The sequence below is a fragment of the Ambystoma mexicanum genome, chromosome 4q (genome assembly GCF_040938575.1).
Source record: "Ambystoma mexicanum isolate Mex_15411 chromosome 4q, UKY_AmexF1_1, whole genome shotgun sequence".
In the NCBI taxonomy this organism is placed as follows: domain Eukaryota; kingdom Metazoa; phylum Chordata; class Amphibia; order Caudata; family Ambystomatidae; genus Ambystoma; species Ambystoma mexicanum.
This window is the reverse complement of record NC_090928.1, coordinates 1,094,440,769-1,094,467,132: the sequence shown is the minus strand read 5'-3', so window position 1 is coordinate 1,094,467,132 and position 26,364 is coordinate 1,094,440,769. Positions and strand designations below refer to the sequence as shown.

The 26,364-nt window shown below is 43.7% G+C and overlaps 1 protein-coding gene across 2 annotated transcripts in view; it reads left to right on the top strand.

Annotated features, from left to right (window-relative positions):
* The window catches only part of LOC138468205 (calpain-13-like), a 606,636-nt gene that overhangs the window by 328,075 nt on the left and 252,197 nt on the right, over positions 1-26,364 (top strand). For both annotated transcript variants that reach the window (XM_069608666.1, XM_069608665.1), the window contains exon 13: positions 17,406-17,560. In XM_069608666.1, the coding sequence (XP_069464767.1) occupies positions 17,406-17,560 (155 nt within the window). The remainder of the gene's footprint in view (positions 1-17,405; positions 17,561-26,364) is intronic.

The following is a 26,364-nucleotide window of genomic DNA, read 5'->3' as shown; positions in this document are numbered from 1 at the left end:
ACACCGACTGCTTGTGTTCTATGTGAAGTAGGAATTTCCACCCTGAACGTAAGGATTACATGGAACAAGCTATTGCTCTTTAGGAAGATGCACAATGAAGCAAACTTACCACCGTTCAAAATCCTGTTGGGAAACGAAACAGGTGAAAAAACGTCGGCCCTAAGAGACGGGAAACATCAATGTCGTGATATCCTCAAACAGCTAGGGACGGATGAGTTAACACTATGGAATAATCCAGATTTTGTAAAAAGAAAATTGCTGGATCTCGACTGGATCGAAATTGGGGATAGAAGAGCCTGTCAAAAATCCATGATAAATCAACCAAAAGAAGCAAAAAAACAGAATACACTTCAGAAATATCTGGCTCTGTCTCCGTGCAAGCACCTCAGAAGATACTATTTGATGTTCCGTTTAAATATTCTAGAAACAAAAGAAATTCTGAGGAACAGGCGTGCGATTCCAAGGGGAAATGCTCTATGCCGATTCTGTGGGAGATGCTGGCTGTTTTTTCTTTTTTACCTTTATTTATTGATGGTCATGTCATCTACGTACAGCACAATTAAATGGAAACAAAGTAAAAGAGGCATTACTTTTCCAATGGCACAGTATATTCAGGTTACATATAATCATAGTGCTGGCCTAGGAGGGGCTTCATCGCCCGATATCATGTCAGAGAGGTACATTCTAAATGGGGTCCAAATATCCTTAGGACGACTTGTACTGGGCAATGTCATCACATATTGTTCTTCACATTTATTAATAAACGTCAATTCCTTGAGAACATGTTCAGGGCGTGGCGCATGCGGACTCTTCCAACTTTGCAATATCCATTCTTTTTTCCTATCACACAGGAAACATTAGTCTTCTTGTGTTTTCCACCGCTTTCCCAATATCCCCAAACAGGTATTTCTGGGGTGTGAGAGAAAGCCGGTATTTGCATTAGCTCCTCAATGGTCTTGGCAACCTCTCCCCAGAACCCAGCAATCAATGGGCCGGCCCAGTACATAGGAAACAAGTCTTCCCGTGGGTCGCCACATTTCCAACAGCTCCCCGTGCAGTTCTCAGAGAACTTGGCCATCTTGGCCGATGTATAATGTAACTTATTCAGGATCTTAAATTGAATCAAGCGGAGGCCTGCGTTTAATGAGACAGACTTGGATAGTTGGCAGTACTTAAGCCATTTTTCCTCTGTGATCTCCGCCCCCTTATTTGCCTCCCAAGTAGCTTTAACTGTGTTTAAGGATGGGGAGTGTTTTTGTATCATGGCGTATAATTTGGATATACCAGGTCTGGTCCCAGGGGTCATGGCCCACACACATTCATGAGAGGTTGGTTCGTCCGGGAATGACGGCCATCTGGCAATGAACGCTGCTTTCATGCTGTGATACTGGAGTATTCTAAGCTGTCCCCCGCACTGTCATAACAAAGTCCTCCAGGGTCACATATTTCTCATTTGGAAACATATCCCGTAGTTTTATCTCACCATTGGGGTCCCAGGGTGAGATCCCGGGCAAATTCCATTGTGGGGCCTCTGTGTCATAGGGTACCTCTATTTGCAATCTTGTGTAGATCACCGACCAGGCATGGACAGTGGTACTGTTCATCTCAGAAAGTGGGGTTTCCTGTGCCTTTCAGATACACATGGACAGTGGTCAAATTTACATGGGTCCATGGGCCTCATTACGACCCAGGCGGTAAGGGGTTTACGGCAGCGTAAACAGTGCCGACCCTTACCGCCTGATTCCGAGGTCCCTTAGCGCCATGGCGGATTTAACACCTGCTTTTAGCAGGTGTTAAAATCCATGGCGCTAAGGGACCATGGTGTTAATTACGCCACCGTAATTTACGGTGGCGTAATTAACGCCTTCCCCACTCCCATTATGCCCTATGGGGCAAAAATGGGAATGGGGAAGGGTAAATGGGGATTGGGGACTTACCGCCCCGCCGACCTCGGAATGGGGCGGTAAGTCCGCCAACCACCATGGCGTAAATGTAGTTTACGCCATGGTGGTAAAGGTACGACCCAGGCGGTAACTTACCGCCTGGGTCGTAATGAGGCCCCATATGTCGTGTACTGAACAAGATAGAGCGGAGTTCCACCGGCAATGCAGAATATCGATCCATCGGGATATGCAGTGCAGCGTCCAATGGATCATACCAATGCTTCGCGAATTGGGCTTGCACCACCAAGTAATACAGCTCAAAGTCAGGTGCTGCAACATCCCAACACCCCCCTTGTTCTATGGTTCCACTAACTTTTCCCACTTCTTCCTGGCTGCTCCCCTGCTCCATGTGAATGAGGTGGCCATAGACTGGAGTCTAGTAAAAAAACACCCTGCCCGGCCAAATCTGGATGTTTCCGAATAGGTATAGGAGTTTGGGGAGGACCACCATCTTTAGGATTGCAAGTAGAGAGATGGAGAGTTTAGCCCATACTTGTAGTTTAATAGCAAGTGTTTACAAGAGTTGGTCATGATTGTCAGTATATAGTGTCAGTTTTTCCTTGGAAACAATTACGCTCAGATATCAGACTTGTGTAGGTGGCCATTTTATCCCATGAATGTTGGTTGGACACATGGTGGCAGGTGTAAGTGGGAATATTTTCGGACTTAGAATTGTTGATTCTATAGCCCGAGTGTTCAGCAGATCTGTGCACATTAGTCATAATAGGGCCCAGGTTTGTTTCAGGGTTTCGAATGTACGGAAGCGTGTCGTCTGCATATAATGATATAGTCTGGTTTGGGCCCGTCATTCTAATGCCCCTATGTCCGTGGTTCTGCCGTATAAATGCTGCAATGGGTTCTATTGTTAGGGCAAAAAGTATGGGGGAGAACGGGCAACCCTGTCTGGTACCCCTACCTATTAGGAAGAGTTTGGAAAGGGTGCGGTTAGTAAGGACGTTTGCTCCTGGTTCGGTATATAGTAGCCGGGTGCATTTAAGAAAGTAGGGACCTATCCCAAAATGTTCAAGCACTGCAAACGGATTTTCCAAGGATACGGAATCAAAAGCCTTTTCAGCATCTAAGGAAATCACAGCTGCATGCGCCCCAGGGTCGACCTGTGCCATCACCCCAAATAGTATGCGAAGATTCAGAGCAGTGGACCTGGACAGAATAAAGCCACATTGGTCCGGGTAGACCAGACTGGGCATGCTAGGCAGGAGCCTAGTGGCAAGGACCTTAGCGAATATTTTCACGTCACAAATGATTAATGAGAGGGGTCTATATGAGGACATGTCATGGGGTGGACGCCGGGGCTTTAGTAGCACTGTTATTATGGCTTCCTTCATAGATTCTGGTAGGATACCCCTGTCCATCACTTCCTCCCATACCTTTAACAGAACAGGGACAAGTTCGAGATGGTATTCCTTATATAATTCCACGCTTAAACCGTCCAACCCCGGTGCTTTCCCCAATGATAGAGATTTTATTACCTCTATTATTTCGTCACAGGTGATTGGGTTCTCCAGAGCTAGCTTGTCTTCAAGTGGTAGTTTAGGAAGTTCTAATGTGTTCAGGTAGTAATTCATCTCCACAGCAGATCTCATATCATCATTAGCATAAGGTACTGTATAGAAACGCGTGAATTCCTGATTAATACCTTCCTCTTCTGTAATTACCCTGCCATTTGTTGCGTGTATACTCGTAATGGGAGTGTGATGTCGTTCAGCCTTTAACAGGTTGGCTAGGGAGCGTCCTGCTTTGTTACCTTCCCTGTATCTGTGTGCTCTTATGGGGGCTATCATATATTGTATTTCCCTTGCTGCCAGTTTGTGAAAATCCTGTAAGGCCTTATTAATATCAGCTAGTATTGTTCTTTCATGGGTATCATCGTATTCATGTTCCATTTCCCGAAGTCGTCCCTCTATGTCTGCCAGTTCCGATCTCACAGATTTCAATAGCCCAGTGGTTTTAGACATAAGGATCCCCCTCACTCAGACCTTGAAAGTCTCCCATAGTGTTGCATGCTGGTCCACAGACCTCTCATTTATAGTGAAAAATTCCCCAATCTCCATGTGAAGAGATTCAACTACGTTGGGGTCTTTCCGGATGTCGGAGGGCATCCTCCAGCGCATGGTCGGTGGGCAAATCTCATATAATACTATTTCTAGATATATCGGGGAGAGGTCCGCTAATGTGCGCAGGAGTTTATAACACCTTATCAACGTGTTTGAGAGAGATGAGGAGAGGAGCCAGTAATCAATTAGGGATTCAGACTCATGTACTGAGGAATAATATGAGTACTGCCTGATGAATGGGTGAAATGTCCTCCATGTATCAATCAAGGGCACTTGCAGTAATATCTGGTGCAAAGTGGTGGCGGCCTTGATGGGTACTCGGTGAGAATCAGAAGACCGGTCAAGGGAGATATCCAGGATCATATTGAAGTCGCCCCCCCACAGTATGTATGCGTCATCAGATGAGGTAAGCATATCCAAAATATGTATATAGAAATCAGGGTCGTCTATATTTGGTCCATAAGTGTTAACTAGAACAACCGACTTTCCAGCTACATTGCCCCAGACCAAAACGTATCGTCCTTGGGGGTCAATTTTACTGTCTGTGTATTGGAACCCCATCGATGGGTGCACTAATGTGAGTACTCTCCTGGCCTGGGTAGAGTATTCCGTGCAATACCTCTGTGGGCTCCAATGTGTTAGGAGATCGGTGCTCACCTTTTTAAGACCATGAGTTTCCTGCAATATCAATGTGTGAGTATGGTGTCTAGCAATGTATGCTCCACCTTTTCTGGATTGTATTGGGTTATTGAGCCCACGAACATTCCAGGGCAGCAGTTTAAGTTTCATCCCTTTGCCCACACAGTTTTTGTGTGCCATTTATGTTTATCATGGTTATCCTTAAGCTTGTGTGTCGTTTCTAGAAGAGTGCCGCCTGTAGCAGCATGGCCAGTAATTTGATTACATTTAACTCCCACAACAGGTCTCGGCTCTCACACCTCCATTAACTCCCAGGTAGGTGCCTTGGAAAAATACCTGCTCCCTTCATTCCCCCACCCCCTTCCAGCATCATCACCCCCAACTCTATGATATGAACCTACAAACTTGTGGAACTTTCCTGAGGCAAGCATGTTTCAGCTACATGGGCTCTGCCACTGAGTGCCCCCGATTTGGTTTCAACAAATATTAACCAGAGCCACACCTTATCGTAACTATTCAATCAATGTAAAGGATATCAACACATCATCATTCAGTCTGTGGGGTCTCGCCTCTTCTCGTTTGGTCCGGGTTTCAAGTTCTGATCAGCCCCACGTTCTCTGGGGGTAAAGGGATGGAGGCCTCAACATACACCATAGCTGCAGAGGGAGTTTCAAAGAAGTGTGCCCTTACCCCATACTGGATCCTCATTTTGGCTGGGACTATGAAAAGGATTTGGCCTTCGTTAATAAAGTGTTTCTCATCATCCATGCATGGGTGGCCTCACACGGACTATGCTTGAATGATGACAAGACGGAACTTCTCATTCTAGGCTCCACACACTATCTCAACAAACTGGGCCACAAATACTCCTCATTCATAATTGACGACAACAAAATCATGGTAGCTAAGGAGGTTAAAACCCTCAGATTCTATCTAGATTCCACCCTTACCTTCAACAAACAAGTGAACGCAATGGCCTCCGCCAACTCTTACACTTGTAAACTTATCAGGGCAGCCAAACCCTTTCTCTCCCCCACCAACTGCACCACCTTGGCCAGGGCGCTGATCCTGTCCAAGTTGGACTATTGCAATGCCTTATATGTAGGCTGCAACAAATATATCTCTAACAAAATCCAAATCCTCCAGAACAATGCCCTCAGAGCGGCCCTTAGTATCCCGAAGAAAGCCCATATTTCAGATTCCAGAAGATCTGCTAATTGGCTTTCCACCAAGGACAAGATATTTCTTAAATCGGTGTCTTTGATTCATAAATGCCTCCACCAAGCAGCCCCCCAATACCTCACCGCCAGATTTACTAGACCTACCCTCTCCCGCCCCACGAGAACGGCCAACTCCAACCTTCTTCTGGTGCCCAGGTTTAAACGTACTACATCTGGAGGAAACAGCTTTCCAGTAAAAGCAGCACAATTCTGGAACTCCATCCCTCCGTCGTGCAGGGAGGAGCTACCCTACCACCAGTTCAGAGCTAGGACCGTCCACTGGCTCAAATCTCTCGACTCATAACGACTCTTAGAGACCCAGATTCGCCACTACCATGCAGCGCCTCATTGAATGTAAATATGTTTATAGTATTGCCCTAATGTACATGTTATGTTCAACCCCATCTAATTGAATGTAAATATGTTTATAGTACTGCCTTTAATGTACATGTTCTACCCTCCTATTTGCCGTGATACATCCAGCAATGTAACCCTAGCTGGACCTCACCACACGTATTTAACGAAGCTTTGCAACCCTCTTGCTGCCCCTGCACCTGGCTACCCTCGGGTTAGGTGCGCATTACATATAAATAAAATACAAATAAAAAATACAAAACCAGGGCATAAGGGACGTGTCGTTTTACTGCCTCATATGATCTTCTCTGTGCTTGTACACTTCAGGATAAATGTGTATATTTTCTTCATGGTGTAACGTTCCCCTTTCTCTTGCAAGTCTGAGGATAGCATCTCTGTCCATGTAATTTAGGAGACAGGTGATCATTGTGCGGGCTGTGCTCCAGGCTTGGGCACCGGGGCTAGGGTGTGGTGGGCCCTGTGGTGGGCCCTCTCAACCAGAAAGTGCTCTGAAAAAGGACTCCACTCCAAATAAAGTTTTCAGAAGGGCCTCCACTTGTCTCTCCATTGGTCCTTTGCAGAAGGATTCCAAAATTCCAACAATCCGGATGTTGTTTCTCCTAGATCTGGATTCTAGAGCTTCACACTTGCCCTGGACTTTGGAAAAGTCATCTTTAAGTTGTTCTATGTCGCGGTTGTGCTGGGCGATCGCATCTTCAGTCGTACTGATCCTGTTCTCCGTTTCAGTGATACAGACACTTTCCTTTTCTACCCTAGCCTTTAATGAGCTGATGGTTGCCACTATCTCATCTAATTTGACGTTCACTGCCAGGAATCCACTCTGCACTGTGGCCATCACCTGGACTTCTCTTGCGTCATCAAGCATTCCAGTCCAGGTGTCGACAGCAGTCGATGTCGTCGCTGTGCCCCCTGAGGACTGGGAATTTGTAAAGGAGTACATCGGCCATGTCTTTTTGGCACCTGAGCCTTTCTTCTCGTGCCGGCCCATGTGCTGTGATCTGTATTAGGGAATGGACTGTGTTCTCCCACGTCTTCGAACAAGGAGTCTATTGTTCCCTTAATACACCACAGGTCCTTAGAGCTCAATTAGGATGATATTCCAGCCACTTGTTCTTTGCGCTTATAGGGGATGTGCTGCTACCCCTGCACAGTGGTATGGCGCTCAATGCAAGTGACCCAGTTATAAATGTGCATTGGTAGTGTTGGTGCCTTGTGCTATAGAGCTTTGTGAGTATGCCAGCCCCTCAGTGGAGTCTCCTACAGGGCTGCACCACCTCAGTTTGTGGGGGTTATACCAAAGATCAGGACGTGTATTGATTCTTGTCCCCCGTATTACCTTCTCACCTTAGTATCCAAATTGCTGATCGTGTCGGCGTTCTCACAGTAGGATTACACCGAGAGTGGTTAGTTCTCCTAACAGTTATGCACCGTGTTCATTGTGAGTCATCTCTCCAGCCTGCAGGTCTTTTTGGCCCCGGTATGACGAGCCAGATTCAAGTTGTGTTGGTTCTCGGGTACCTTCGTTGTGATTCGGCAACAGGGATGGATTATGGTCTCCCTCGCTGTTAAGGATCAGGCGGCCACACTATGTCGTGTATGTGGTTTGGAGGTTGTAATACTGAATTGCCATCTGTGCTGCCGTTGCGCGACCAGCTTCATCTCTCTGCTGGCTTCACACTTCTGCTGTGTGAAACTGTGTCCAATTTGTGCTGCAGGATGTAGTCAGCACCAAAGGTACATGCAGTGATGGCGGGATGTGCCTGCCTGGGCTTCCTCTCACCTATAAGTCTCAGTAGTTGCCTCCCGTTGCCCGGCTCAGCTGTGTGCCAGGCCAGTGCTCGGTCGCATATGTATACCTGGAGCGGTGCTGGAGGGCGTTCCAGGGCAGTATCACAGCACGGAATTATCGGGGCCACAGGGCACCGTTCGACACCAGGCAGTGCCGCCCAACAGTACCGTTAAGTAAATGCTCTGCAGGCGCTCCGGACCGACGGGTGTTAGATTCCGCTGTTTACTGCTGGTAGGATGTCTTGTATTCCCTTAGGTTTTTGTCTCAGCTGCCGTTAGATCAAAGAGTGTTAAGGTGTAGTGTGGTTGGGCTTGGGCGCTCTGCGGCCTCCACAAGTGTATTATGAGGTCTGAAGTTGGCAGCAGGGTCTTCTGTGTCACAGCTCTCAGTGTGACCTGGGATAGAGTGAGGCGACGGCACCAGCCTCAGCTCAGCAGGATGATAGCCGGTATCTTCTTTCCCCAGGACTTCTGAAGTCTTGCTGGGCTGTCGGTCCAACTGTGTCACGGTCCGCCCCGCAAGACAAGCTGCGGGCAGACCATACCCTTTCTGACGCCGGGTCTCGTGTCCTGGGGTATGCAGAGATGTTCACTGTCCCTGGGTTTCCCTTGTCTCTAATTCACAAAATGCTGCCATGCTCCAACATACGTCGTGGACCGGGTTGCGTGTGCCGGATGGCAGGGTGAGTATCGTGTTTGAGGTCCGTCGAACGGGACACCAGGGATATGCTGCTTGCAGTTAGTTGAGGCTGTTACCTTCCACACTCCACGGTGTATTTTATTAGTATCCTCACTGGGATCTTTCTGGCATGCAAGCCCGGGGGGTGCTATGTCGCAGCTGTGTCTAGTACAACCTACCTCCCTTGCTCACACGACTGGTGTATGGACACAGCGTCATTCACCCCTGGCTCCCCCTCCAGTGGCCTGCAGCTGCTCTCCTCCCACGGCCTCGAGTAGAATTCAATTGGATCCCGCGGGCGGTCCGCGCCAAACAGTGTTTCCACTGAAAACCGTAATGGGGATATCTTGTTTAAGACAGAACGGTTTCCCATTGGATTTTAGAATGTCGTGCCCCCATTATTCATGGAGCCACAGCGCTATAAATCTCAATTTAGGGTGGCCTCCGGAAGGTTTAATTTCAAAAAGTATTTTCCACGAACCGGAGCTCCTCAGATCAGGCGGCCATTGTGCAACAGCGCCCCCAGATGCTGGCTGTTTGATACGTAGCACATTACTCTACGTCCATGCATCTGATCCTTTAAGAACCAAGGACCAGACCCTCTACTGCAAAGCCAGCATAGGGCAAGGGTGCAGTGTTGTGCTACCCAGGACTGCAGAAGCCGCTGGCTGTTTGATGCCTAGCAGGTTGTGCTATATCCACCCATCCGATCCTTTAAAAACCAAGGACCAGACCCTCTGCAGCAAAGTAAGTATACTCCAAAGGCGTGGTGTTGTGTGATGTAGGACCACAGGAGACGCTGGCCATTTGATACATAGCACGTTGCAATAGATCCACACATCCAATCGTTTAAGAGCCGAGGACTGGACCCTCTGCAGCAAAGCTGGCATAGGGCAGGGGCACGTTGTTGTGCGACACAGTACTGCAGGAGATGCTGGCCAATTGATATGTAGCATGTTGTGCTACATCCATGCATCCGATTATTTAAGAACCGAGGACGGGACCCTCGGTCGCAAAGCCCACCTAGGCCAAGGGCGCAGTGTTGTGCAATGCAGGTGTTTTCGATGAAGAGGTAGCAGTGCAAAGAGTGAGCATGCTGCACAGCCATCAACCTGCAGCGACCACAAGATAATAAAGTTGCGAGCGGGTGGAACAGCCAGTACTGCTCTTACTAAACTGCCTTGCCTTGCGCGTACTTCTACATAAACTGTCTGGCCTAACGTACTCTGTCTCCGTGCCAACTTAGGCTTCCCCCTCTGCCGTTAGCCATACTCTGTGTTTTGTATGACTCTGCTAGGTCCTAAGGGTGCTGGGCCCCATTGTGTTCTCCTGCTGTGATTTCTAGGTATGTATCCCCTCCTCTAGGTTCCTACTCTTCTGCTGCTTACTGTTGCTCACTGTGTTTCTGTTGTTCCACTAGGCTCTCTCCCACTACTAGGTCCCCACTTCTACTGCTGTTTCTGTTGCTTACTGTGTTTCTGTTGTTCCACTAGGATCTCTCCGACTTCTAGGTTTCCACTACTGCTGGTTACTGTTGCTTACTGTGTTTCTGCAGTTCCACTAAGCTCTCTTCCACTTCTAGGTCCCCACTGCTACTGCTGGTTTGTTTGCTTACTGTGTTTCTGTTGTTCTACTAGGTTCTCTCCCACTTCTTGGTTCCCAATACTGCTGGTTACTGTTTGTTTTCTGTTGTGTTCAGTTGGTTCCCTACCTGTTGTGTTTCCTACTGTGTGAATTCCGTGCCCCCTCTTCGGTGCATCCAATGTTGCACGGTGCTGGGCTGTGCCACTCTCCTTCTCTCTTCTCACTCTTACTTCCTCCAACTTTCTTCCTCGCACCCTCTATGGTGCTCTCAATTTCTCCCATCTACTCCAATTTCTACTCTATCTCCTATCCTATCCCACTCACTAAGTCTGGAAGGGCAAAGTTCAAGAGGAATATCCTGGTCTCCCTCATGCCTTTCTTCCTATCACTGATACCTACACCAGCGCTTCCTCCAGCCAGACTCTCACCAACATCCTCTTTGTCATGACCTCTACAGACCTATGGACCCCTCATTTGGTCTCTGTTCTCTCTCCTTTCTCCTCCTCTCCCATCAATGCCGGCACTCCGTGGGGGGGGTCCTCCTGGCCTCATTTCTTGGCCTCACAGCCATCGTCAATGTCTATCTAAATGGTACGTCATTGGTACAGGGCTCTCAGCAAAATAGCCTCCTTTTCGATAGTCGTCTCCTGCGTCTTATAAACGTCCTGCCTTCTCCTTCTAACCCTTCTACCACCTCTTTGGCTCCTCTGCCACCTCCATCCTTCTCCTCCTCCTCTTGTTCTCTGGCTCCTCTGCCATCTCACTCTACTGCCTCTGTCCACTCTCGTGCCCCTCTGCCACTACCGCTGGGTGTACCTAACTCCTGTACCCCACCCCGAAAGTCTTTCAAATGTGGCAACCTGATCCATGTCGCTTCTCTCAACTCTTGCTCTGCTGTCAAACACTCCTTGGACATCTGCCACCACCTCGATGACCTTGACCTCAGTGTCTGCACTCTCACCAAGACATTGTTCACGGCCAGCTCTGTCACAAGTTTGGACACTCTCCTCCCTGAGGGCTACAAAATCTTCTCCGAGCCAGAACCAACCGGCCTGGAGGTGGAGTGGCCCTGATCTTTCCTGGATGGGTCCCTTTGCTGTCACTCCTATGCAGACCTACTCCTCATTCATATGCCTGGTCTGCAGGCTCTATCTCTCTATCTCTCCTGGCCTCGCTCTGACTGTGGCCACCAGCGACAGGCCACCAACCTAGGTCACCCTCTTCTTCTATGAATGGGCTGACCTCTCCTCTTCTCTCCTTGCCTCTACCTTTCAACTTCTCCTACTTGGAGACCTCAACATCCACCTGGGTGCTTCTAATCCTTCCTCTGGGCTCTTCCAACCTTTGCAACTCTCTCTCACTTTCCATTCTACCCTCTGGTCTGACACACTCTGCGGGACAAAACTCGGATGTTCTCATCTCCTCAGACATCCCCCTCGCTAACCCTCCCACCACTCTCCCTCTGTCCTCATCCTCCTTGACTTTTCCTCTGCTTTTGATACAGTCGATTAGGCCACCCTGTTCCATCAACTCTGTAAGAACCTTGGCATCACAGATCAGACGCTGGCCTGGCTGACCTCCTTCCTCCTGGACCGACCATCCCAAGTCACTTGGGTCCATTCTCTTCACCACCTCTCTCTCAACATATGGTGTCCCCCAGGCTCTATCCTATCATGCTGTCTCTTCAATATCTATCTGCTCCCTTTGGCCCACCTGATCTCCAACTTCTCTTCTAACTTTCAGTGTTATGCAGATGACACTCAGCTCTCTCCCAGGCTTCCCTTAGCCTCCTCTCCTTCCTTACTCATTCCTGCCTGTCTATCCACGATTCAGGAGTGGTGCGCCTCCAATGATCTCTGCTTTAATACCAGTAAGACTGAAATCATTCTCATTGTGACCCCTGCTCCCGCTTTCCCTCTTTCACTCTGGCCACCCTCATTGGGCCCTCTACCCTCACCTTCCTGTGAAACAAAAAACCTTGATATCATCTTCGACTCCACTCTCTCCTTCTTTCCTCACATCATGAATCCTGCCAAGAAGGCCCCTTCCAGCTGCACCTCCTCAGACGTATTCTACATTTTCTCACTTTCTCCCAGAAGCTCACTGTCTCCAGAGCCCTAGTTCTCTAAAGGTTGGACTACTGCAACAGCCTCTTTCTGAAACTACCTATCTCTACTCTTTGCCCCATGCAACTAATCCATAACAGTACTGCAAGACGTATCCTGGCCTCAAGTAAAGGGACCACATCTCTCCAGCCCTGAAATCCATCCAGTGGCTCTTGGTGGCTTCAAGGATCAAGTTCAAGACCCTATGCATTGTCCACAAGGCCTTCTGGGGCCTGGAGCCTTAACTATATCCAACTCTCTCTGCCTAAATACCTTCCCTCTAGAGCCCTTTGCTCACCTACCTCTAACACTCTGAGGGTCAGATGCTTCTCCAAGCAGCGAGTTGGGGGGGAGATCTCTCTCCTCTGCAGGTGTCTGCCTCTGGAATGGCCTCCCTTCCCCTCTTAGACTTGAGCCGGATCACCTGAAGTTCCGGAAGAGGCTCAAGACTTTCATTTTCCCCTCTGCCTTCTCTCTCTTGCTCCTTGCTAACTTACCTGCCTGACAACTGGTTGCTTGGTATGCTAGGAGTCTTACCAGGTAACCGGCTCTTCCATGACCAGTCTTCCTTGCACTGCCTCCGGGGCATTGTGCACTTAGTGGTTGTAACTGTAACCCAACAGAACCCCTTCCTCCTTGCACTTACCCAGAGCCACGCTGCCCTGGCGGCACTTTCTCAGAGCCATGCTGCCCTGATCGCACTTCTCCCTAGCATCTCTCCCCTGCACTTCTCCCCTCTGCCTTCCCCTTGCAATTCTTGCTGTCGCACTTGCATGATCCGAATGTCAAAAGACCTTGGAGGATCATTTGTCTTGTCTTCCCTCTGTCGCCTCTCCCTTGTCTTGTGGTGCCTACAAACACTTGTGTACAGGTCCATTATAAATACCAAATCATAATATAATTCATAACAGAGTGGCCATCACCCCAAAATATCAAAATCATCCAATGGTTCATAGGTCTTGCATCGTTCTGCAGAAGTTTCATCAAGATTTTCCTGAATTTCGAAAAACACAATCAAATGGGCCCAGAAATCAGAAGAAATATTCTGGCAGGTAATGCTTGCCTTTAACAAAGCTTCTATTTCATGACCCAGTCCAGCAAAAGAATATGCTTCAAGTTGACACTTACATTTTGTTTCTAGCATGTACGGTTCAGAAGTTATGAACATTTTAGTAGTGGTTGATTTTTCTCAAAAAGAGTCAAGATTTTCAAATAAAAGATGCACTTTTGAATTACAAACAAGGATTTTCGTTACACTAAGGGAGGCTATGAAGATGCAAGATACCCAACGGGACAGCCACCAGAACAGCGGCGGCTCTGCTTTGACTTTTGCCCGCCAAGACACTTGTCTTTCTTCAGCAAATATATCAGCACAAAGATGAATTTATCACTCCAATAAACAAAGGACTATATGGATGAGGGAAAGATTCAGAAAAACAGAAGGTTTCACAATGCAGTTCTGGATATTCTAAGAAAATGGGTTGGATATGATTACTTAAGGATAAGAGAATGGCTATGGACAATTTTATGCTAGATACTCACAACTATGATCTGGAATAGGCCTGTCAAAGGTTTTGGACTGGAATTCTGCTAGCCCACCAGACAGGATTCAGGCACTCAGCACAGCACGCTGGTCCCTGCATGGCCTCTGAACTGGATCTGACGGGTTGGTTCTGGGTTACAGCTATCTGGTTACAGCTCTGCTCTACTGGTTTGGATCTCTGGGTTCTGGCAAGAGTTGTTGGCAAGAAGCAGAATCAGCACAGCCAGGCTGTTAAATTTTTCGTGTGCCGCTTGGAAGTCTGGGGTTAAAATCAGGTTTCAAGATTTTAAAGGCCAGCTGAGAAGGGTTCAGGTTTGGAATTGGGCCTTCTCTGCTTTCAAAGTTCTGGAGCCTTGGATCTGGATTCTCCTGCAGAATGCTCACCAGTAAATCAGTTGATGGGTGAATCTGTGTCTGTGTCTAGGTCCTAAACTGTCCCTATTTATGTATTTCCCAAAGGGGTGGGTAGGCTGATTAAACTAAGCCCACCATCTAGGAATCTGCTTGGTCAGAGTATTTCCCCTCTCCTGATTTGAGAAGGAAATCTAGTGTCATAGTGATGCTGCAATTTACAATCCAGGGAAGTACCTCCCCTTAGTTTCTACACAGAAAATCTATTTTTCATATAAAGCATATTTACAATATCACCAACTTGCTGACAATACATATTCACATCATAGATTTAATAGAACACATATCTGTGCGTGTCCCATCTTCTTGAGAGTTTCGGTTAAAAATGGACAGTTTTTCGTGCTTTTGGTTGGTTACCCAGTGTCAGATCTGTACACATTTTTCCACATAATCCTGTGAAATAAAGGCATAATCCTGTGAAATTTCATATTCCTAGCATTATCACAATTGCTACAACATCAATATTTTGGTAGTCCGGTCTCTGAATATCGCACAGGCTTCAGAGTAGTTTCAAACTGTGAGCAGCATTTTCATATTAACAACCTATAAAATCCAGATTTCTCCAAGTTTTACACAGTTTTCTATGAGTCTTTTTCCAAAAAGATATTTCCTTGGAGTTTAAGATACACATCTCTGTCTAGTCCCGCCTCCAAGGTTGGGCTGGGCCAAGAACAACCTGGGCCTCTCTTCCTTTGGCAGTTGGTTTCTGTTGACACCCAAATTTGCATTTCCTTTCAGTCAAGGGAGTCTTTTGTCTCCACTCAGAGCAACAGGGCAAAATCTCCTCCCACCTCCATTAACAACTCAATGCCAGTTCCTGAGCAGAGAGCAGGAGGAAGATTCCTTTGTTTGGGAGAAGCTGTGGAATGTCTTTGAAGTCCAGTGTGTCTGACATTAGTTCACTTTTAAAACACTGTTTAAAATGGTCTTTTCTAAAATACAATTTACAATTTCAACAAATATACAAACAGATCTCGTCATTCTAGTCTTTTTAAAACATAGAAATTGAATTGTAGCAACCCATATTGCTTTTGATGGCAATTCTCTTCGTTTCCACCATTTGATTTTAAGACACAAGTTTTAAACTGACAGTATAAGTAAATGACAGCTTGGACACAGGCGAGCGGCGGTACTCTGCCCATATCTGACATATTTTTCCCAGGCAAGCACCTTTTGAATGTGGATTTTTTATGATGAAAGGTGCTTCTACTGACCTTGTGCTTATGGGGATTTCTTAAATAAGGTGATGGTGAACACCCCACAAGGACATTGGATCTTCTCTGCTGTTTGGGAACTGTGATTTTGCACTTTCAACAGCCAGGGAAAAACTGATTTTAAAGCACTTCTGGGTTTTCCTGGCAAGCAACCCTGCCTTTTAAGGTAATTCTATTTCACTCTGTGGGCAGCCCAATGACATGTTTTGGTAGTGTGGTCTCCAGTTCTACCACTGACACAGGCAAAATGGATTGGCGGCCTATTTTTCAGGTTTCCCCGCACACTTCCCAGAGATTTTTTAGCGCATAGAGATTTTTGGCAGCCATTCTGTTGTTTCTGATGATAGCAGCACACAGTGATGTCGCAGGGCAGAGCCTAGTGGGTCAGAACATCCTACACACTCTGAATGTGAACTTGGGAGACAGACAGAGAATTGAAGGGCCATGACATCAAGAATGGTTATGGCTCAAGTACTCTCAGTTGCACTCTCTCCATAGTATCATAAGACAGTGTTAAGAGTAATACCCAGAAATTGTCTTCGAAAGGCACTTCATCAGACAATACTGAAAATGTGCTCAAATGAAGGCTGATCATGGGAATAATAAGGGTTTTCTGCAGGCTCTAGCTATACTTATCATACCCATGCAGCTCGTGTAAAACACTGAATTGTTCGCTCAGAAGAAATAACCTGTATCATTATGGTAGCTGATTATATAATCAGGTTCACCTATTTCATGCTATGTCCAAGAGGCCAAAGCACCCGAGTTAAAGCTTTATTCAACCTGATGGGCTTGGATATTGGAACCCAGTTCGGAGCCATGTTTTGGAGCGCAATGTGTCAGGTGCTTCAGTTCAAGAAAGCCTACTCCTCTAGTGATCGAAAAACCATAACAAGCGGACAGACATAGAGAAGTAAACACACTCTTAAACAGGAAACTTTGTTGTTATATATACGAACAACAGAATATGTGGGTAGCATTGTTAAGTACTGCAGAATGGGGCTACCATTCGACTTTAGATGTATTCTACCTTTTAAAGTCTTACTCAATGCTTGTCCGCCTCCCATTCATGTTGCAGCTCTCATGAACAATATCCCTATTGTGTTTCTTTTTCCTATATTTAGTTGCCATAAGATAGGTATCAAAGGAAGAATTGATTGTGAGACCATTGTGGAAACATGTAAGTGCAGACTAACGCAAGCAATGGCGAAAGTGGCATATTGTGTTGGTTTGTGGATACTGCCTGACTTAGTGAATTGACATTATTAAATGTTATAATATTGCATTTGCATTCTCTTATAAAAATGTTTGTGTTTTCTTTGGTGTCTCAGTAAATGGTGATACATCATTTAAATAAGATGAATAAGAGAACAAAAGACTGTAACGCATGCTAGGCTTGGAGGCCTTTAATATAGACTTTGGTTTTCCTAACTGTGGCAACTACCCCATATATCAGGGTACTGCATCCTATGGCTCTCCAGATATTTTCCACTACTACACACGTGATACCCCAGCATTAACATTGCTGGATAAGGCAGATGGAAGTTGTAGTTTAAAACATCTGAAGAGACAAAGTTTAAAGACGCCTGCCATACAGAATCAGTATTTGCTGTGGAGTGTGTTAAATACATGTTTATGTCTCACATATGTTTTCATTTCCATGATGTTCATTTTATCGTTTGAATTAACTATCATTTTTGCCTTTCCAAGTGAGTATGGCAATGCTTTGAATGCAAAATGTAAAAAAGGTAGCCCAGGGAATATATATATCTGTTTATATTTATATCTGCAAACTTAAAAATGCTGTTTTTTATTGATTCCAACTATAGACACACTTTGGATGAACCCTCAGTATATAATCAGAGTGACAGAAAAAGATGAAGTGAAAACTGGTCAAAATGTTGTTGTGTGTCTTATGCAAAACCCTGAAGATAGACCAAAGTTCATCAGTACCTGGCGACCCATTGGATTCAAGATCTTAAGGGTAAGTAAAAAGAAAACATGGACATGGTTAAAGCTTCTGAATCCTTACATAACAATGTACTGTGCTGGCTGTACAGATACAGACGTGGCTCAACTATTGGATGATGGAAGGTTGGGAATCACAGTGTTTAAAAAGTAGGGCCTTATTATGAGATTGATGGCAAATCGTTAGCATGTCTGCCAATTTACCACCAATATTGATTATCATTACCACCACGAGATCCTGTGGATTAACCATGGGATTGTTAGAGTGGCAAATTGGTCCTAGTCTCAATTTTTGGAGGTGTAATATTCTGAGCTGTTCTGGGCAGAAGAGATGAACATGATCTTTGTTCAAACAAGAATCAAGTTTGCCCCAACATGCTAAAAACTCAATTTGTGTTCATATTAAAAGGAAAGTGATTAGTTTTAAGGCCATCATTCTTTTGTAACCACACCAGAATAGAGGGAGGTTCAGGTATGCTTCAACAGCTTGTCACACAATGATGTGCTGACAAAGCAAGGATTACAACAAGGATTACAATTATTCTCCAATCCTTTGTTGGCTTGTCCCATAATGCAGCCACTCTTAGTCTCAAAACCATCCCTATAGGTTTGGGGTGAATAGTTATCCCAAGATGTTTTTGATGGTGACCATCTCCTCATTCCAGTAACCAATATGTTTTGGACAAGACCAACATATATGTAGTAGATCACTTCTTTGGCACCATTCCCGACAACATTCGCCAGAGGTCTGAGGAAATATTATATGGGGCCTACTATGAGTTATACGCCATCGGTACACTGTCTTATACATTGCTTCTTTCTCCAAGACCAATCAACAAAAGGAGTTCATGCCTCACCATTGTCGAGGCCACAGTCAATGGAGATACCAATATCTGTTGACCATCTGTCCTTGAAGGGCCAGGATATATTTTCCTATGTATTCATTAGGACGGCATATATAGAAGAAACCAAGTGTGCTGTTCCTGAATTCTGGTAAATTAGTTTTTCAAACTGTGTGGGAGTTCTAGTTGCGAAGGGTTTAATTGCAAGTTGGGTAATCCAATAGTTAATACAATAGGACCATTAGGCTTTCCGGTTGTCAGTTGGATCCGATACACCCTTGAAAATCAACACCAGGTGAAAAAGTGCCTCCTTCGTTTACACCGAAAAACACTGACCCCCCCTCCTATTGGTGCCTTAGTGTGAGCAAGGATGGGGGGAGGTTTTGAGGGAGTGAAGTGGAGGCTTGGCATACAATAGGAGAAAGTCACTAATACCCCTAATATACTTTTTCCCATTGCTTCCAATTCTGTCAACTGACCTTATTCAAAAACACTTCACATTCAATGTTAGATCATTTTTGTTTGCAAAATTGACCAAAATTCCTCAAAATAGCCCTTGACCACTGACAAATCTTTGTATTTACAAATAATCATTTAACATGGATTTTTCAGTGTCTCTATTTGTGCCACAGATCCTCCTTGCCCCCCCACAACCTCGAATGTAGGGTTTGAATAAGACATGCACAGAGATGAAAAGATATATGTTACATTGATTATTTGTAAAATAAAGTATTTGTCATTGGACAGGTGCTACTTTGCACAACTGTAGCCAATTTGGAGCCTTTTTATGTGACCATGAATTTACCCCCTACAAAATAAACATATCTCAAAATGTGCCACAATTCCTCAAAATATCCTCCGACTAGTGAAATAATTTATTTTACAACTAAACAAGAATGTAACATCCATGTTATGCCCCAGGCTCTGTTTATGGCTACTCCAATATATGTAGTAGAATATTACACACACAGGCATTGTAAAATCTGTAAATCCTGTTTTTATTAAATATTTAACAGCATGCAGGCGCTGTTTTGAGAAATTGTAAACAACTTTTATAAATGTTTGCAAGGACACATTCATTTGGCTAAAAAAAAAATTGCCCTGAAAATTGCCACACTTCCTCTTAACAGCGCCTTGCACTTACACATACTTTTTTTTTCTTTTACAAATAAAAACAATGTAGCATCATATTTGCAGTATCTTCAGTCATGATCTCAGGCTCTTTGCTTCTGTTACTGCCACATGTTGAGATAAGCAAAGCAATAGGTGAGAGGGAGGTGGGTGTCTAAGGAGTCAGCGACATAGTACATTGTTGCACAGTATTCTTACATTGAGGTCCTGGCAACCCTCCCTCAGCTTCACTTGAATGCCTGTGTAAAACTATGACTAGAGCAGGGGACCTCATCAACATATTTTGTTTGCAATTAAGTCTTAAAATGTACATTTACAAAACTCAAAAACCCTTGTTTAGTCTTGCACTGCTTTGCATTCTGATACATTATTTAGTGTCTTACTACTTTGCATTCTGATACAATCAGGCTTCTGTTCAAGATGGTGCAAACAAAGCTATAATTATCCTCTTTTGGTTTAACATATTTCTACCACAATGTGTGTGTTTGTCAGAGTGATTTCTTATGATTTGTGTATAGGCTATTAACATATTTCTACAAGGATGTGTGTGTTTGTCAGAGTGGTTAATTATGATGTGTTGATAGGATATTCTTGAAAGACAAAACACATCTTTCTACCACCTAGAACCAGGAACACAAGTGGTCAAAATTCTAGTTTTCAGACTTGGCTCAAATCCTTGCAACACCACTTCACTGAAGTCTGTGATCATAGGCAACACATGTTCTGTCACTTCTTTGTTTTCATGGATAATTCCTTAGAACTGATTCTGTCCACATTGTACTCTAGCAACATACTGTGACCATTCATAGAGCACCTGAGGAGCATATAAATGGCAGCAGTGTGTGGCATAAATCAGCATAAAATAATATATATTGCAGAACACATTTGTTTTTTGCTTTTTGGTTTACTCATGACAATTTCTTGTAATGTTGCTTTCCATGATACCATCAATTACCAAATCCTCATACCACTTCCTATGTAATAAATGTCTGTGATCTTGCCCTGGTGACAATGCATGTGCATATTAGACCCCCTACACGCCCTTTGTGACACAGGCTCTGCCACATCCTTGAGCCTGCCCTGGATAATGATAAAATACTTCATTATGTACATTATGTATTTATGTACACAAAACTGCCTACTAGCTTTTCGTAGGCAGTGACTCACTGATATATGTTGCCGGCTTTCTCAGCAGCAGCATGTTGGCTATCCCTTTTGAGAGACTGTTCCCTCAGTAGCAGTAGAACATTGTATATCCTTTGATATGCCTACGCATGTGTTTCATATACATTGGAAAAACACTGTTGCACCCCATTATTGTCCTCAGAAAATGTATAAACACTGATATACACAGATTCTAAATTGCATGAACACAATGGAAAACACCACTAAAATTGACAAAACAAACATTGAAAACAGAAAACCTAAAACCTAATGATAATATTCCAGTTGATAATTTTCATTTATACCAACGTCGTCCTTACATGTTCAAAATGACTATCTGGCACTAGAGATGTCATAGTGAGCAGTTTTAACATTCTGAAATGCATAGAGTGTACAATAGAAGTGAAAAGGATCCATATAAAACAATGTGTTCGATCCATGTTAATTTCTCATTTCTCATTTTTAATGGTAGTGGCCCATTTCCAGTCATAGATGCATTCCTGTAGCTATGAACGTTCACTAAAATATTTGGTTTTGTGTGAAATTTCAGATTTTTGAAGGCCACACATAAAAAAGACCGATTTATTTAAAGCCGAAATAGCAAATACATGGTTGGGTTTCTTTTAATACAAGCGCCCCCCCCCATCTCCCCTTTCATCACCCACCACATACACACACAAAAACGCAATTCCCACACACACACACACACTAACTGACTCACCTGAAACTCCTGCGACTCCTCCTCTGGGTGCCTCCGTGCCTGTCAGCCCCTGTGCGCACCCGTGTGTGTTGCAGGGGCTGACAGTCTGATCTAGAAAGACCGCTCAGAGCGGTGTCCGAGCGGTCTTTCTAAATCGTTCATTTTCTAAATCGATTATATGCAATCGATTTGTTTCCCTTAATACCCAATATTCTTTTAACTGTAGATGTTGATATCATGTATTGCTCCAAAAATGCCGAAAGTGTGTTGTAGATTATTTATCGATTGGTTGTTCAAGATTATGTACAGAACACAATTTCTTTTTCTTTTAGTAGGTCAAATAAACACATTTCTGGGTGTTTATGTTCGGGGAGCTCATTGCTCCTCAATCTGCGTCCCATCTGCTGGTCTAAGGCTCGAATCCCAGCAGATCAATTTTCTCTTTTTATCTTTCAGGGGTGAATTTCGAGGATCACAATGCTGGGCAAATAGTAAACCTTATTTGCAGCATTTAGGGAGAGCAGACCCTGTTGTAGGAAATGCTATCTAAAAACAAGACAGAGTTACTGAGGCATTTTTAAGGGTAAGCTTAAAGTCTCTCTCAGTGAGAGTTGGTGGTATGCATAAGAACTAAAAACCGAGATTTATAGATAACAGGCTTAAAGTCCAGGCAAGTGTATAAAAAGTACATTCAAGTGAACACAGTTTCATGCCCATGATATGGATGACAAGCAGGTTCTTGATGTTCTTAAACCTACTGTGCATTCCTGGGCATATTTGTTTACAGTCTGAATGCATGGCCCATTCTTTTGACTCGGTGAGAAGAGCACCGACACACCAAAAATAACATTAAAACAACACAACAACAACAAGTTGCCTTCATTTGTAGCCAATTTAACTCACCGGCTCTACCTGCTTTAGGTGTTTGCATCTTACAACTGATTACAGAAAGGGATGGTCTGTTAAATATGTCAATATTTGATAAAGATTTTGTGAGATGTGTGAAACATATATGAATTTTACGCCAAGTGATTTATGGCTATTTTGTTTGATACATTGGGAAACATGTGATTTGTAAGCTCTATTTAAGGCGAGATTTCTAAGTATCAGAATGCTAAAGGGGCAGAAAGTGGTGCAGTGACAGCAGTAGTAATCAAATCAAGGGTTGTCTGATTCTGTCATTTAAGTGTCAAAGCAAACAGTTAATTGTATGAATGTTCTACAGGAAGGAAATAGCAACTGCATTACAGCTGTATCCTTGCACGAATACAAAAGCCCATAATACTCAGGATTTTATATAATTGGCTGTTCCATCTGTAAGGCAATTGAACAGATTACAAGTGGCCCCCGAGTGCCTCTTACCCAAATCATCAGTGGGCTTTGAAAGTTATCTTGACCAGATCAGTGCACCATCTGGAAGGGCACTGTGTTTACGGCTTAGGTTGGGGATACTGTCTCTGGCACCCTTTACCAAACTTTGGAGCCTAAGTAACAGTGAAGAATGCCCGCTCTCTGTGGTCACAAATGAGTCAGTTACTTATTTATTTTTCTATGTCCTGAGTACCTCAGGTTTTGACGACTATATCTATGCCCAATTTTCACAGCAGAGGGCCTTTGCCAGACCAGCATGGCATTAAATCTCTGCAAACAGTCAATTCCCCCACCCCCACGTGGTATTTGCCATCTGTCGTTATATTTCTAGCAGTTGGAAACATGCCCAGGAGACAGAAGCACATTAATGACAGTCCATAAGAAGTTTAATTGCCACTCTCTGCACGTAAATTTTTTTATTATGGTCATTAACCTTCAGAATGCATGAATGTTCAGTACGATGACGATTAAGGTATTTTAAGTATCTGTACTGAAAATGATTGTATTGCTTTAATCTCTCCATGTTTATACCCCCCTGTTAATTGGTGCATTTCTTAAAATGAAAGTAGATGAAATTATACATTCTTTTTAAAAAAAAATTATATAATTCTGCAAACAAGATTTTAAACTGTCTTATGAAACTGTCTTATGAATATGTACGCTTTCATGGCTCTGTACCTGAAATAAAGCTTGATTGATTGATTGATATGAATTTGCCAGAGTGGCATATAGTCAGGAGGGAGTAACGCGTTAATTTATTTATTAAAGATATACAGCACTTCCACTAAATGAAGGATTAAAACAGGACATTTATCAGGAAAGCTCAGAGGAAGAATCTTTGATGAAAAGGAAAATAAGAAAGAATAAAGTAGAAGAATGCACAAGCAGAGCAAGACCGGTCCAAAGCTTGGGGGCATTAAGTTAGGGAGAGTAAAACCGACAAACATATACAAGCTTGAGAAACATAATGAAACTAAAGGTAATAACAGAATGAATGGTTTGGGAGATTCAAGCTTCCACACCCCAGCAAATTGCATAAGCAGGGCTGAAAGGATTAGAAAACCTTTTTAGTACTACCTCAAATACTCAATATTAGAGAGTTTCATAAGATATATGAGTTGATCAACAATACCAAAACCCATGGAAAGGATAAATGAAATAAAAGTTGAATATAAACCAACACTTTTCCCAATTTGAAATTAAATTAAGACGAATAGTCTGGAGGAGCTTGACTACTTTTCCAAACAATGTTTAGCCTGTTGCCCCACAGCATATCCAGATTCTGGTCTTTTGACCCACAGCATGTAGCCTACAATTAAAATCCCCTTGAATTAAGAATTAAGAAAAGGCCTCTGTTGTACGAGGTGGTGTAGGGGATCTGTTGGGTATTTTGTGGATATTTGGGGCTTTGCAGTATTTTCTTACCGCCAAAATACCTTTAGCAGTAATCACTCTCTGTATTCATATTGGATCACACATAACAATAATACATTGCATTATTTCAGAATTCAGACCTATTTAGATAATGTGCGCGATAATTTGCGTGGTTGGTTTATTTGTGGCCCCAATATCCAACATCCCTTGTTTTTTTATCTAGATTGTTCTTGATCACTAGAGAGACCTCAGGCCTACATTTTAGGGATACCACATTTTCAGTGTTAGTGTTGTGTGCCACCATGGGCTATTGTGGTATTTTTGTGGTAATTTCCACTACCTTATATACGGTATGGAACTATGTCCAGAGAGTTTCTCTTCCCGTTGGCTCATGTACCTCCAACAAGCTATGCTACAAACAGTCACTCACAACTGTCCATACTGAATATAATCATGCACACATCTGTTTTAAAATGACAATTGCACTGTTTAAAAATCTACCCACGTTTAAACCTTTTCCCACGCAAAATGAAAGAGAGAAATAATACACACTAGCTATCTGTTTTCAGATATTTTTGTATTATAGAAATTTACTTTAAACACAGTTTAACCCTTTTTTACAGAAATAAATGAAATGGTACAATTATTTGTTATAAAATGAACAGAGAACTGCGAGAATATATTCAATTGGTAACATTACATATGCTGATAAGGGACTGGGACTCCCTCGAATACACTGACCGAACAGTTTCGCACACTTTCGCAAAGCTCCCACACTTCTGTAATTACCTTATCTGTTCAGCATGAGTTTTCTCCGGTTATTCTCTTTCTGAATTTGGCTCACTTGAAGGTTAACCCCAGTGAAAACAAGCGTCTGTCGTTCTCAAACCGGGGTTATTGCCTGGAATTCTCAGCTTTTGCAGCAGGAATGCTTCAGCCAGGAAACAGGTCCTTCTCCCAGCTCTGCAAGATCTCGATTGTCCTCCCCCTCTCCTCAAGCTTCCCCAGCAAAACTCTAATCACAGCCTCTAGCATGATATTTGCTATGACGCTGCTCCAATCAGAATCAATCATGTCATCTCCTCCCTCACTACACAAGGGCTCATTTCTACAGTAAAAATTTGTAACCAACTGATTTCCTGTTCCTTCGAGTTCTTTGTGCGTTTAAAAGTTCACTTTCAGAGTAGGCCTAATTCTGCAGTGGAGACACATTTTTATTAGTGGATTATGTTAAATGCAGTTTTATTAGTCAGGTTAGTTATTAATAAGGTTAGTTATTAATTTTCAAATGTGTCTCTTGCACCATAGGCATTTCAGGTGAAAAATAGTGTGCATTTTTGAATATGCACATGTGTGCTTTTAACTGTAAAAATAGATTTGCATCTTATATGTAAAAATCGTTTTTGACTGAATAGCCTGTCTTTACTTATATGTCCATGTTACTCTGGCAACACATATAGCAATGCACCACACCCATGTGGTGGTGCTGCATCAAAAAAAATTGCTACCTGTGCAGTAGTGCTGTACTCTGTGCTGTAACACGCCAAATATCCTTACATACCCTCCTTTTGTTTTTAGAACTTGGCTACGATCCAAGCCAATTCCTAAAAACAACTTGTTCTTTTTTTTCTTTTAAAATGCATGTGTGTTGGGATATCTTTCTCTTCCTGACGTAGCTACTAAAATCAGTAACATTTTCATTTTTACTGATAGCACAATCAACCATCCACCCATGATTAGCACCAGGACAGCCAAACCCACTATTGAGCGTTCCCCCCAGGTTCCCCAATTAAATCTTTCCACTTCTATTATCCCCAGATTACTAATTGTAATATTGTTTTTTCTCAAATTCATTTTTATAATATGTCTTTCTTTGTGATTCAATAAATATTCCACATCCGGATCTATTGGAAAAGTATCCCTTTGAAAAAAATCGATATTTTCCACTTGGCTTTCCCAAACATCATTTGTTACATGAAACAATGTTAACCCCCCAATTGACACAATTGTATCCTTTGGAACCTGTAAATAAAAAACATTATATTTCACCGGTTTAACCACGTATGTTCCATGGTTTAAATGTACTACCGTCATGTTCTTTAAACAGGCGCTGACCAACCATTTACCTCTGACCATCTTAGCCTGTGCCATTTCTTCACTCCCCATATTGCTAATAATCACTTCACATCCTTCTGATATACTTGGGTCAGATTTCAAACCTCAAATAGCATCTGTGGC